Here is a 15,295-nt window from a genome sequence, read left to right as displayed (position 1 = left end):
ATAAAAAAAGAAAACAAGACAAGACCAACAGAGACACGCAAATACTTCATACTCCCTACTGTAGATTTACATGGCTTTTGTAGATATTAGTGCTGGATTAGAGGTGTTTGAATCTTTAGCTACTAGCCCTCTTTCTAGATCAAAACTGACTGACTTGTTCTTTATCTAACACTATATTGATTCTGTCATTGCCTGCATGTTTAGAAATTACCCAACAGCCACTGAGAGCATCAGTCATCCACCTTACCCAAAAGAGATGTTTATGTGACAAGAGGTACCAAAGATTAGTGATAAAAGGTGTTTGAATGCAACTTTAAGCTACTAACAATGGCTTGCAAACTGTGCTGCGAAGTTTTACTATGACTGTGTGGGTTTCTTAACTTAACTAAATCAACATGTTTTGTTTCTTGTTAATTTAATTCTCTGGTGTATGTATGTGTTTTCTTCTTAGAGCTCATGCTGAGTGTTCCAAGTCTACCTCTTCAGAGACAGACCTGAATGACAACCTCCCCTCTCACCGCACGCCTACATCCTCCACCTCGTCAGCTAAACACACCTCGCACAACGGCTTCTTCCCACAGCACCCGGCCCCCGCCTCTGCCTCTTCCATTTACGACTCGCCTCCATCACGTGGTGCCTCGCTCTCAACTGACGGCGGCCTTTACCACCTCCCTCGCAGCTACTCCCAGGACACTGTGCTGCTCCCCAAGTCGGCCTCCTCCCCTCCAGCCCATCCAGACAGCGGGGATGGCTCTGAGCTTTACGTCTTCAACACACCATCACGGAAGCCCTCGATGGAGACACAGATGCGCAACCTTTCCATTAGTTATGATATCCCGCCTACACCTGGCGCAAACTGTACCTACCAGGTGCCCCGCACGTTGTCATCGTCAACAGGGGTAGGAGGCTCAGAGGGTGGGGGAGATGTAGTCCCCCCTCCCAGACCACCCAAGCCTTCGCTCAGCTCCACCTCAGGACCCCCGCCACCCCCTGCTGAGCGCTCACCCACGGACACCTATTGTGTGCCCCGCTCTGCCTCAGAGACGGATGGGAACTACTGTGTACCTACTAGTGCTGGGAATAAGGCATTACGCAGCAACACTATTGGCACTGTGGACTGTTCACGCCTCCGCAAAGGTTTGTGTTGGGAGTTTATTTTTTTATTTTTTTTGCTGTTGGAGTAGAGATTTTCTGATTTCACTGGAAAACTACTATGGAGTAAGAAAATATGTTTTATGATCCTAAAAAAGACAAATAATCTAAATATAGTGTTTAATAAGACTCACACATTCTCAAAGCTGCATTCCTCTATAAAATCTCGACCTAAATGTGCAGTGATATTTGTCATCGACTAGACACATTATAAAAGGCCTCGTGAGGCTTTTGCACAGCTTTTATGTCGGCATTCGGTACCCTTTTCACTTTCTTTTGATGGATGATAAGAGACATCACCGGAGCTCTTGGCATGTTTTCTTCTACCTGCAATCCCAATTTTCACCTTTATTCTTCTGTTCACAATCCATTCAAATTGTCAAAAGCTTATCAGACCTGAACACAGAGCTGACAGTTCTCTGCAGATGCCTTCAGGGTCTCTACGATTAAGGAACTCGACGACGGTTTGTGCAGCAATTCCAATCATATATATTGATTACAATGCTCAGTTCTAACATTTAAAGGAAAGCAATTTCTGTGCAGCATCATCACTTCCACTGTCTATTCAGGAGAAGATTTGTATGAAAATCTGACAAATCAGAGCCTGAGAAGAGTAGAAAAGAGATGCCTTGTATTATAGTAGTTTAGTAAAATTAGAAAAAAAGTAGCTCTATTAATAAAAGTTGACCTTAATAGCACAAATCTTAAATCACTGCCCAACATCTTTTGTAGAAAGGCTTTAAATAAATAGAACACAACTGTCTGGCAAAAGGAGAGAGACTTATGGAGAAAAGATGGACACAAATTACAATATTCTCCCACTTACTCCTCCCTCTTGTGGTGACAAATGTCATTACAGAGGTATTAGCGGCAAGACAATTGATTACAAACCCTGAGAGTCTTACATCTTTGATGGAACTCAGTAGACAATCATACCTGTGCTAAACACTAAAAGCTGTCAAATCAGCAGTCATTGCACAAATAGTGAATACTCCATGTTACTCTGACTATGTGTTGTATAATTTCATACTGAATGGAGCTGAGGCTGGGGCAAATATCTCCCCCAACATCAGGCTTGGTTGGATGATGGAGCTCTACTTGGCTTCTTGCTGACTGATGAACAGAGCAGGCTATCCAGAGGTGTAAGGGGAACCAAAATGAAAACACACTGGGAAGAGCCATTGAACACAGCCCAGTGCAAGTGAATCATCAGCATGAGTTTTCATCTGACCATTTGAAACATATTTTATTGATATGTTTCTGGATGCAGTTACAATATTTCACTAAAATGACATGTCTCGTAATTACTCCCTGTCATGATCTTACCCCACTTAGTCTCTCTCAGCTGACACACTCATTTGCTGTACAAGCTTTTCCTAGGACTGCTGTGGGTCTTGTGGCTGTAAGTGAAACGCATTAGCGACTGCATCAGTGCATAATGAGAATCCAAAAAACAATAATAATATACCTCACAGTTAGAGCCCTTACCCAGAGCTCTATCCCACTGTGCAAATACATCTTTGCAGAGTCATTAATTCATTAATTAGGCCTCTATTGTGTATATCATTAGGATTATGTTATGGCATACAGTGGCTTGAAAGGAAGGCATTTAGCTCAGGTGTGGAAACTATTATCACTGGTATGTATCTCATTAACTTCCAGTATATGTTAAAATTATGTGTATATGTGGTAATTTGATGTGTTTTTTTGCAGATTTTGGATCCCAGGACTGCTATGACATTCCTAGATCATTCCCATCTGACAAAAGCTGCTCGTTTGACTTCAATGAAAGCTTCAACAGCTACTTTGTAAGTTAAACGCTCATAATACTCTTGGTCCCTGTTATAAATTTAAGAAGTGGCTGACACCTTTTAGGGAGACTTTCATGTTGTGATTGTGGATGCTTTGACAATCTAGCATATCAGCCTTTTATATTAGGGACCAAATATGTTCAAATGCACCCATTATTGACTGTGAAAAATACAAAATTTCATTGCTTTAGAGGCAGCCTTACACCAGCTGTGTCTCTTTGTGAACATGTGTGTATGTACGCCTTGTCACCCTCAGAAAAACAAAGGAATGATGCCAGTGAGTAGCCAGTCCACAGAGGAGATAGAACAGAACTATGTGCCAATGAGTGCCAACTCCCCATCACATCATCACTCAGGCAGTTTGTCAGAGCCAATACTCGAACCCAACTACGTGCCCATGACTCCGGGCACCATGGAGTTCTCCTCTCTGGGAAAGCAGGTGCCCCCGCCCGCCCACATGGGATTCCGCTCAAGCCCCAAGACTCCTCCTCGGAGGCCAATGCTCAGCGACTGCCAGCCCCCACCTGTGGACCGAAATCTCAAACCTGATCGCAAAGGTGAGCGGATAATAGATGTGCATGCATGCGTAGCTGTGACTTGGTTCATACATATTCTGTAGATTTATCACGTTGGTGCTGCGGGTTTGATGTGTGCTGAAGTTTATTCTTGCACCTAACTTGCTTCAGTATGTTCAGTATTCACTAATGCAACAACTGACAACTAACTCTTTCACTCAGCTGCTATTCTCACAGTGCTGGCTCATGGACATAAAGCCATTTTCAAAACATACTCAAAGCAGTTTCTTCCTTTATCACACTAGTTGCCATTACTATTATGGAAAAAGGTTCTCTCTCATGTTATCTTCCCTGGTTTGTCTGGTGAATTAAATACCACCATCTTCCTCCTGTGCCTGTTCTTGATCAGCTTATTTCCCCTCTTGATGAATTAGTATAGTGCCTGCTACATCTTCTTACATCTAACACAGTTAGCCTCTTGTCAAAAGCACTTTTGTCCTGAGCTCAAGAGGCCCTGTAGACCATTTTGGAGGGGGTTGGTCCCTGTGCCATGGAGTGACCGAAACCCGGGGTGGTCACCTCCATCCCCTTTGTTCCCTTCATCTGAATGGAGCTCTTTGATGAAAGACCTAATAGCAAAGGGAATTGCAATCTGGGCAGATTGAAAGGCTGTGTAATGGGCAGCGAGAGAGAGCGAGTTGAAGAATGCCAAAGAGACAGGGAGTCATCACATAGGCAAACCAAAAGCCAGGGCTGTTATTGTCACTGAGGAAAATAGGACATGTTATGGAGTTTTACATTTCCCAGTGGGGGAATCCTCCCATGCATGACATGCAGTCTTTTTTCTGTGACCTTTGAGTCAGTCAGCTCCAAATTTGGCAGGCATCATCGCTGGACTATCATGACTAAAAGTTATAAAAAGATTTTTATTACTCCAAATCATGTGGCTTCTCTACTAGTAAAAATGTGTGTATCAGTATTCAGTATATGGGAGAGAACTATAGTTCTTGATTTACTTTAAGAAGAACAGAAGTTTGTTTTCTGTCATTTCCAGAAAGGTATGAGAGTAAAAAAATATCCTGATTTTCCCTTTTCGTTGTTCACTTCAGATTCACATCTAGCACTGACCAATGCAGTTATTTGACTGGACCACATTTGTTTTGGTTTTATCAGGAGAACTAAGAGACAGAATTGCATTGCATCAAGTTTAGCCATTTTCAGGCAGTTTTGAAACGTCTGCCAAAACTCTTGTTTAGCTTTCTTTTCTGGCAACATCACATTAATGAGTTTTTATGTCATGTAAAGCCCTCAGTAATTAATGATTCAAAAGCTGCTATGTGATATTATTATAGCAAAGAGTCTTGCCCTCAGTCCCTCTACCCTTGGCACAAAATGTAGTTTGCATGTGTACTTCGAACATGGATTTCAGATACTCAGATCTGTTTGCACCTGCAGTGTGTATTATGAATAGCACATTGACCAGGATAAAGCACAGTGAGTTCAGAATTTTCTTATGCGCAGACATCCTTAATTATTAGTATGATAATCAGACTGAAACTGAAGATTAGTCAACATTAATGAGAAACATCACTATTCAAATGCATTGATATGAGGTATTTATTCTTATATGTTACTTTTAAAGTAGAGAGTATGGATGAATATATTTTAGAAATAAGTAGACTATTACATACTTGATTTCTCTATGAATAGTGTTCAGTTCTTTACTTACCATGAGCCATGCAAAATCCATCTGTACTCTAGACTAATCCTGCTCCCTACTAACTATATTCACTTCTTTTTCTGCTTATCTCAGCTGTATGTTGTGAAGGCTTTGACATCTGTGGTCAAGGCTAGTCAGCAGCTTTCATTTTATTAACACTATCTATGATTCCATTTAAATGAATTTTCTCAGTTTGAGATTGTGGCACATTTAGGTTCTTATCTGCACTGCATAGAAATGTTGTGATCAGTGTGTTGATGTAAACGGAGCTATGTTCCTCATCAGTAAGTTACTCTATTCTGCAGATTTGTTTGTGCTCCTCTCAACATGACATGATTTCTCTGTGTACTCTCAGAGCTTATACACTGCTCATCGTGCATGCACAGCTGTGATGTCAGTCTTTGTGTGGGAAGCCGTAGTGCATGGAGTGAGGTGCATGTTGGGCAGTATGGGTCTGCTGTTGTCATGACAATCATCCTCTTGATAACTGTGCTGCACAAAAAGGTGATTGGGTGTACATGAGGGTGTAGTTTTGGTGTTCAGCAAAGTCTCGTCTTTTGCTTTGCATGGCAGAGCAGTTCTTACTGTAGGGCTTAACTGTTGTGATCACCAAATTTTTTTATAATAAGCAAAGTCTTCTTTCACCAATCAGGTCAGAGTCCTAAAATAATAAGAGCAAAAGGTGTCGGTTTAGAGCGAACCGACTCTCAAACCGTAGGTGAATTCCCACGGGCACGACGCAAGGGTAGGTACTCCTCACTGAACTGCCATTGTGTATCTAAAAACTGTTCATTCTCTGACCTGTCCAAACTCCATGTCGACTCTTTGCATGCTGTAAGTAGTGTACTGTGGGATTTCTCTTGTTTCTGAGGCCTGTTAGTTCTATAAGAGATTAACTGTATGCACACCAGAGTCTATGAAAATGTACCTTAATGTTTGCTGTCTGTGAAGAGCACATCCATTCAGTGGTACCCAAATAGATTCAAAAGGATATTAAATGGAGTCTCAATGCTCTAAATCCCAGTGGGGGCGGATGGGTGTGCACTTCCCAAATGGTGAATTGAACTCATGAACAGGAGCAACATACCTTTAAAACTAACTGTTTCTATCACCTTATCTAAATATCCCCTCATTCTGATGTGACATCTTACACGCAGTCATTCAGATGTCAGGAGTTACTAACATTTCTCTTCCCAAACATTTCTTTTTATGTTTTTTTTGTTTGCAGTTGAACATTTTGTGCTTCCAAAACACACATTCAGATGTAGCAGCCACAACAGGATTATTGTCATAAAAACACTCATATGGGCTCTGGAAGGTAGTAGATAGCTCCTCTGGAGGAAATTGAACAGTGATATAATCTAATGAAAGAGATATTCACATAAATGACCATATCTACTTATCGACTTTACTTATGTAAGTATGTAGTTTACACTGTTTTAATTATCTATTGTGTGTTGCTCTGTGTTAGGCTCTTATAACTTGTGAGCTGTTTAATTACATTGCACACAATTTTGCATTTTACATCATACATGCAAAAGCTGTTTTATTATTTATTGATGTATTAATTAATATGTATTCTGTAAATCAATAAATAATTGAACTAGAAAGATTTTTGTATTATTGGTAGTTTTGGAGATCCAATTTTCAGCTGTTTGTAATTGTTTAAAATAAGTACTAAAATATTTTGTTTTTATTTTCAAAATAAAAGTGGAGAATAATGAGCCATGTTTATAGTATTTATATGTGAATTCATTCTGTAGTTCCATTTTGATCTTCATTAGAAATGGTTTTATGATACACAACACTAAATTATGCACACATAGGTTGGTTGACTCCACATTACATACAATGTTTCTGCTGTTGACCTTTGCCGCCCTTACATACATGTACCGTTACTTGTCTTGAGCAGTGACTGACTGGTATGTGTACTTTGCTTCAGTAAAACCCGCTCCACTGGAGATCAAACCACTGCCAGAATGGGAGGAGCCCTGTACGCCTGTCCGCTCGCCTGTCACACGCTCATTCGCTCGGGAGTAAGTATCTAAAATGTTCAGCAGGATTTTTCATAATTCTACATTTTGCTAACAACTAAGAGCATGTTCACACCACTCTGCTTTCCCACGAGGCCTGTTTTTATTTTTAGTTTGAAGTCAAGTGAGGATGCTGTCTCAGAAGAGGCACTGTGCCTCACTTCTTATTAAGAAGAATGGAGTGCTTTTTAAAGTTAAGAAAATGTAACTTTTCAGAGAAACACAGGGCATGGGACAATGAAAATAAATTGAGGCACTACATCTTGTGGTGACTAAAGCTGGTGATGTTGTTATGGAAACTGCGTTGTCCTACCTGCTCTTTATGTTACCAATACAAAATGCATTTAAGGTTTTCCTTTTCTTTTGAAGGAAAATGTACTTTGGTGTGAACATGCCTTTTTGTAGTAGATACAATTAACTAAAGAAGTAGGCGCTAACCCTTCATGCATCACTGTAGTCACTCTGTGACCTGAGTAGCACTGCTCATACAAACAGGTCTGGGATCTGCCCCAGAGCTACATTATACTGAATGCAGTTAGTTGGCTTATCTGAGGTGAGGTCTATTTCTGTGCTTAGTGCTGCAGGGACTCTCCTGGCTGCAGTGGTTTATAGCTGTGGCTGTTACTTCTGTATTATATTTTGTGCTCACCAGAGACTGTATTTGCCTGGAAGTGGGTATGTAAACACTGTGAATGCTGCTCAGTCTCTCTAGGTTTCCAATGCCAGCGAGACCCCCGTCAGTGCATAGCATGGCCTCCAGCACTGATTCCGAGGACTGTGAAGACAATTATGTAGCCATGGTCTCTAATATGTCCACAGATGAACCAGTATGTAACACATAACTATCCTCTGATATAAGACGTTGCATGATTACTTTCTTCTTTACTTCTTAGATCACAGATAATCAAAGCTACAGAAAAGAAATGTGATAAATGTTTAATTTTTATTGTGATATGTGGGTGGTTTTTGTGGTTTCTTGTATCTATTCATATGAAGTCTACAGAAAACATGCACCATAAATATAGTAGAAGATTTTGTATGAGGCAGATCAATGTTTTTAGGGTTAAACACCATACAGCCTAGAATGTTAAGCTGTAATTGTTGTACAGAAAGCATTAGAAATCCTATTTCCAGTCCTTGCTCCTCTCCCTAAGCCATACACTAGAGTGGACAAATTACTGGTTGCTGCAGATGGACTCCTCGCCACTTAAACTCTTTTCTTTGCAGCTTCCTCTTGTCTTGCTGCTCTGTTTTCTTTATCCTCTGTTTTATTCTTTTGCTTTCCAGGTATTGTGTTCTTTAAAGAGTGCTTGCTCTTGTCAAATCGGTACCCTTACTGTAGTTCAAAAGATCCATTTTTGTTATTTGGGCAGTGGGTGAAATGGAATCAGGTTGAGGTGTCTTGTAGTCATTTCAGTAATGCCGCTGAAACAGGCACAATTGGCTTATAGAGCATTTTCGTTTCTGAAGAATAATACTGGGTACATCAGCCATATACTGATGGTGTGACATTTCTGTCAATGGGGATACTTTCTCTAACAGTTTGGGTATTAGATGTGCCATTTTCCTATTTTTCTTGCTGTAACAGTGTACATTTTCCAGCATTTGCTTTAATATTATCTGCTGACTTCCTGTTCTTTCTTCACTCATGTTAATTCCTTTCTCCCTAGTTCCTCATTTTTCTGACTTCACCAGGCTCTGGCTTCATCCATTTTCTTTTTCCTGCATTTTGTTCTTGACCATCTGCTGTTCTCTTTTCTTTTTTTTTTTTACTTTGCGACTACTTCCTTCTTACTGTGTGTAGAGAGGAGTCCTTCTACTGCACAGTCCCCATCACCCCTGTAAAGAGGGAGGTGGAGGAACTTGACACCATAGAGGAGGTGAGCAGGGTTGCCAGGTTAGACATGCATGGCCTGCCCTGTCAGAACACGAGAGGTCACCAGTTTCAGATGTTATCATTAGATGAGAAATTCAGCAAGTACATAAAACATACTTTGCTGTGCTTATATCAGCCCCCAACACCAGCTACAAAGAGTGGCTTGGATACACTGCTTGAAGTGATTTTTAGCTGTATAAGCCATCACTCTTACAATTAGTTTGTTCTAGTTTTGTCACCATCCTAGTTCTAATAATTCCACCACATTTGTAGTTAGAAATTAACACTGTCTATAGGTCCAAAATGTACCTTAGTGTTGTCACAACAAAGCTCTTTATCTGTATCTTAAATTTGATGTCAAGATATTATAAAAAAAGGCAGGAAATGTGACTGATCCATTGTTTTATTCAATATAAAGATATGGAAAGCACCATAAAATATCAAAATAACTATTTTTTTTCATACCAAAAACGCTTTAAGAAATTCAAAAGAAAATATGTAACAGTTCTTTTATGCATGTGCATGTATAAAAGTTTTTTTCCCCAGAGTTACTGTTTTTCATTGGACAGCTTTGAAGCAGCTGGAATTTAGGCATGTTGTTTGGTGCCGATTTTTGGGGCACATTTGCAAAATGGTGCAACCATCAGTGAATCCCTGTCAGACTGTTCACTGATTGAGCTAATGTATTCTTAAAATGAAATGATGATCAACTTCACTTAAATAGCTCCATAATTCATTGATTTTGTTGTTATTGTATAATTAACTTTCTGTTGCAGTCCTCTCAATAACTCACAACTCTCACAAACCACAAGTACCTGTATTTAGACCCTCTAAAGACTGCTGAATGCAATTTGGGTCGAATCAGAACATGCAAAACATGCAAATATCAAATCAAAGACATTTTGTTTGTTGTGACAACACAGGTCTGTGTTCAAATATGGGCTCTGTTTTCACTGCCTCAGTGTTTCTTTTCTCTCAATAAAAGCATTCTTTCTTGGTTCTATGTAGAACATGAAGCTTGTTCCGCCCATGACTGCGGATGGTGGTAGCAGCCCCATGGTGAAGCCAAAGGGAGACAAACAGGTGGAGTACCTGGATTTGGATCTCGACTCCGGCAAGTCGACCCCACCTAGGAAGGTAGGAAGGAATTAACTTTGATAACCTCAATACCTTGAGCTACACACTAAAAATTAGAGGAACAAGTTTGAAGGATTTTCAATACTGACCTATGTGTTTTTCCTTCTCTAGATGAAAAGCAATGGAACTGGCATGGCAGCGTCAGATGAGCGTGTTGACTATGTGGTTGTGGACCAACATCGGACACAGGCCCTTAAGAGCACCCGGGAGGCCTGGAATGATGGCCGCCAATCCACAGAGACAGACACCCCTTCCAAAGGATCCAAGTGACCCTGTTGTCCTAGCTGCCAACCCACCCTCCAAACCCCTAAACCATTGGGCCATTTACACTAGTGTTGGCTCTGGTTTGTGCTTTGAGGCGGTCCAGCTGTCACGTTCCACCTCAGCGAGATCCTTAGTGTAGGAGCCAGTGGAGCTTCATAGCCACTCAACTGACTTTAGTTTACACTGCTGTCAGGCCTAGAACAGCACTGTGTGTACAGTTGTAGGAAGAGGTGTGGGCCAGGAATAAGCTGTATGCAGTATGAAAGCAGGTGGAATGACTGGACTTGTCCCTGGGGTTTGACTTAAGCAGACTCATGAACTTTGAACACTCACTGCCTTCAATATTGTATTCTTTTTTTTGTTGTTCTGTTGTTCACCGTTCAGTGGCCGGTGGGCTGATCCAGAGTTAACATTTCCTTAAATTATAATGCTGTTTGATGTTGTTTTGGAGTGTAAGTGAAATCACTTGATAACATGATCACAATACTTTGTCAATGCAACACTCTACTAGTTAGCATAGCTAACAGTTAACAGTGTTGCCATGGGCACTGTTCACAGGTCAGTTTTACCGTTTCTTCACTTAGTCATAGTGAATAGCAGAAACTGACTCCTGGCCGTGTCTAAGGCAACATCAAACCAGATCCCCAAGATAACCCAGTACGACAGAATTTCATAGTTTTAGTACTTTTTTCTTTCAATGCAAAGGCAGTTGAACTTGTTCATCTTACACGTAACCAAGTGCTCAATTTAAGCTTTGGATTCACTCAAGGTTTAATCCACTGAATATGATTTGATTTCCATTTACTTTGTAAGTGGAAATGCTTCAATCTGTTATTATGGAAGTGCAAAGACTGTACAAAAGTGTTATGTATATAAACAGGAAAAGTGTCCTTTATTTGTACGGAATATCCAGTGTGTTTGGCTCAAAGGTATGTGGATTCTGCAGGGTAGAATCCTGTGCCTGTCTTAGGTGGTATCAGGACTTGTGATTAATGAATGAATTACTGTGAGTTTTTAGAACGTGACAGGTTTTCTATAAGTTATGCAAAGGTATCAAACTTAGGCTACAGAGAGAAAATCAGGTACTCTTTATAAATGCAAACTAATACAACTATCCACTTCTAATTTATTTCTCAAGTTATTTCATCAGGTGGATGTCGTGTCCACTTTTAGCTCAGTATTCTTGATTCATATGGAGAAACATTTGCTAAAGTCTATTAAAATGCTTAGTTTGACAAGCACTAGTCATTTAGTTTCACAAGTTCATTGATATTCCTTATTTCTCTCTCCTCTTAGGTTTAATTTATTTCAAATTGAACTGGCATACAGTTTTGGGAAATTGACTGCATCATGTAGTCAACTACATACATCTTTTATAGACGGTGAAAAAGTCTTTGTCTGCATAAATCTGTGCTTTACTAACCTGTGAACTCTCAGAAGTCCCAAGCATGTGCTGCCACAAGATAAAATCATTGCTGTAAATATTTTGCCATCAGTTAGATTAACACGTATCATTTGAAAAATGTGCCTACTAAGTCATCTTCATTCTACTTCACTCTTTCCTTATTGCAGTCTCTTTGTGATACAGACTGCAAAGCTGATGACGCTTTATCTTTTTTAATGAATCTCGACAGAAAATGTAAATTTTAAAAGTGGACTAAATAAAAATCAAACCTCTTATGCATGTGTTGTCTTTCTTCAGTATGATGAAAACTGGAGACAAATGAATAGAATAGAAACATCCAGAGTGTTGAGTTTTCTGTCTTATCAATCATACTGGGAAATTGTTGATACTATGCCATATACACGCAGTCTTGCACACGACTTTAATTCATCATTTTAATGAACAATTGACTAATAAATAACTTTTAAAAATACATTTCTAGACATGCTGCACAATTACAACCTGCAAATATGATCTTATCATCTGAATACATGGATGAAAACAACCCTACAATACTACTCTTTCCAGCAGTGATGGTGCCTATGTCTATGATTTTTTAATTTTACGTAGCCAAACTGAATACACGTGTACCGTTTTGTGCATTTTTTTAGTTTCCCTAATTATTTCTACATAGTTATAACTTAAGTGTTCTGACAGCACCACTTTTAAAGGTTTTTATCGTCTTAAGTTTACTAACTTGTTAAAGCAAAGACTGCAGCATGAACGTAAGCCACGATATATTTGTAAATTCAAGACAAATATGATTACGACATAATAACATAATGGAAAATCACATTAACGTTATAGAGCGTCATTAGAATACGTGCGTCACTTCCGTCCGCCATCTTTGTTTAATGCGCGACTACGCAGCAACTTCTTAAAAACCACAGAGTTAAACGATGCTGCAAAGGCATCGTTTTGCGTTTCACCCGAGTAGAAGAATCATCGAAGAACCTGGAAATGTCTTCAGAACAGGGGTAAGATGTCAAGGACAGTTTTTTCGCTACGTTTTTACTAATTCTAACCCCAGTGCTCATGGTAAAGTTCATATTTGAGATGCCTTACAACAGTTGGCCAGTAAGCTCATACAAAAGTCTCAAATATAAAACGTGACAGACTTAAACTGAACCTCAAGCAGCCTTATTTCATACGCTTGGTTACTAAATTAACTACTTAAATGCGACATTTCCTAAATAATTAGCTAATTGGCTAATTAGCTAATGACAGCAAGGTGCGTCTGATTCAGGAGGATGGCAAAATTCGTTGAGCACAAAAGTTCCTTGAATTAACCTTAAATAGTCTTACATAGTAATCTCAATTCAAAGATTAATTTTGATAAATTACCAAGTTATTGTTTGTTTTTTATATCTATATCTAAATCTATATCAGTCCTGTGCAAAAGTTTGTGCATACCTGGGCAAATTACATGTATAACTATTGTCATTTTTTTTTTTTTTTAAAGAGAAAACAAGCCCAGTAACAGAGAGACATTAAAAATGTCTTTATTTCATGAACTTAAAAAATAAGGAGAGAAAAATTAATTGGCAATAACAGCATGTACAGAAAAGTTGATTCACTCTTCTTAGAATTTACTCAAATCTTCATTAACTCCTGAGGCTTTAATTGTCTCCTTAGGACTTGTCAGCTGGTGAGAAGTCCAGATTTGCTAAATTGTCTGACTCCTCATTTGTGGAGCAATGTTGCTCCACAAATGTGGTCTACATGGAAGAGTCATCAGAAGGAAACTCTTGCCGGCAACCTCATCACAAAAGTCAATGTCTGAAGTCTGCTAAGCACCATCTGTCATTTTGGAAACGCGTACTGTGGACAGATGAAGTTAAAACTGAGCTTTTTGGCAATGATGACCAAAGGTGTGGTTAGAGAAAAACAGCATTTTATTAAAAAGTATAGTTCACCAACTGTTTAACATGGCGTTGGAAATATTCTGCTTTGGGTATGTACGGCAGTCAGTGACACAGGGAATATTGCATAGATAGACAGACATTGTCCTGCAGGACAATGATCTAAAGCTGACTTCAATATCCACTAACAAGTACTTCAGAACACAAGCTTGTGGATCAGCCCTCACAGTCCCCTAACTTGAACATCATTAAAACTCAGTAGATAGATTTTAAACATTAGACAGCCTAAAAATATTTCTCAACTTCTCTACAGGAGGAGCTTGTGAAAATTCCTAAATTGAGAACAGAGAGACACTTAGCTGGCCAGAAAAAGTGGTTGCAAGCTGTGATAACCACAGAAAGCGGTTACTAAGTAACTGACTTAGTAGAATACCCAGACTTTTACATATCCCTCAGTGTTGTTTTCTGTTTTAAGTTCATGAAAAAAAGCTCTTTTTTAAATGTCATTTTGCTCTGTGAGATGTAGTTAAACGTTTTTTCAAAAATCAACAAAATGTGTAATTTAAGTAGGGGTGCACAACCTTTTCCATGTAACTATAGGTCATACACTCTTCCACTATAATGCCTCCATGAGAACCGATCAACTCCATCCGCAGTGGAAAATCACAGGATGTAGTTGAAAGCTAGAAACAGCCACTGCCACAGATGCAGATGTAGAAAAGAGGTAGTGTGTTTTGTATCTTTCTGTTCAAAATGTATTATGTTTATTTTGACCCTTGGTTTTATTATTCCTAGTTTTTGTTGCAGTTTTCACCATGGAGCTTTATACAGCTTGGTGTGTTGTGAAAGATACACCCAAACCAAAGTCTCTCATACGGTCCCAAAAAGGGCCAGAATTTTCGAAAAACTGCACAACAACATTTTCACTTCTTCCCCTGTTTTTAATTTTACCTGTACTGGCCACTAGATGGAGCTGTCGTTTGAAGAACTATCTGGCTGTCCTCAGCCCTTTTACAGTATGCTTTCCCTCAGCCCACACCCCTCCAGTGCAGTCACTTCTTCTGACGTCCTCCTGTCTGAGGCTCTGCAGTGCTGTGGCAGCCTAAATTATATTTACTGTTTTTTGACTGTGTACTTCACATGCCAAGGTGTTGTTTTTCTTTATTGTTGACTACACAATGTGGCAATCTATAACTTTGTAAGTTAGATTCTAACTACCTCAGATGTCTATATGTGGCTGTCTTCAGCATTGAGCAGATTCACTTGTCTAAAATACAGTATCTAATGTGGTGGTCTCTCCAGTGGCAGGATGTTTTACAGTGTTTCTTCAAGTGTGGTTTGGGGTGAAAAAATTGTATTACCTTTCATTTTAGACTGAGCCTCAACTCAGTGTTTCTAATTGTGTGCGCTAAAGCACTACAGTTATATATTGTGCCTCAGTCTATACATATAATTACATTTCAGATAGTCTTAGGGTTGGT

General features: G+C 39.4%; 1 protein-coding gene across 9 annotated transcripts in view; it reads left to right on the top strand.

Moving 5' to 3' along the window:
- gab1 (GRB2-associated binding protein 1) overlaps nt 1-12,188 on the top strand; it is a 49,287-nt gene extending 37,099 nt beyond the window's left edge. For 6 of the 9 annotated variants that reach the window (XM_018690877.2, XM_051070522.1, XM_051070528.1 and 3 more), the window contains 8 exons: nt 452-1,137; nt 2,866-2,960; nt 3,220-3,520; nt 5,851-5,943; nt 7,141-7,234; nt 7,935-8,058; nt 10,116-10,244; nt 10,356-12,188. In XM_018690877.2, the coding sequence (XP_018546393.1) occupies nt 452-1,137; nt 2,866-2,960; nt 3,220-3,520; nt 5,851-5,943; nt 7,141-7,234; nt 7,935-8,058; nt 10,116-10,244; nt 10,356-10,514 (1,681 nt within the window). In that variant the 3' untranslated portion in view covers nt 10,515-12,188. Of the gene's footprint in view, nt 1-451; nt 1,138-2,865; nt 2,961-3,219; nt 3,521-5,850; nt 5,944-7,140; nt 7,235-7,934; nt 8,059-9,035; nt 9,112-10,115; nt 10,245-10,355 lie in introns of all 9 variants that reach the window. The other 3 variants (XM_018690879.2, XM_051070524.1, XM_051070523.1) reach the window with 2 other exon arrangements.
- Nucleotides 12,189-15,295: the final 3,107 nt, after the last annotated feature.

This window comes from Lates calcarifer, linkage group LG5, assembly GCF_001640805.2.
Source record: "Lates calcarifer isolate ASB-BC8 linkage group LG5, TLL_Latcal_v3, whole genome shotgun sequence".
In the NCBI taxonomy this organism is placed as follows: Eukaryota; Metazoa; Chordata; class Actinopteri; family Centropomidae; genus Lates; species Lates calcarifer.
This window is presented reverse-complemented; position numbering and strand designations above follow the sequence as displayed.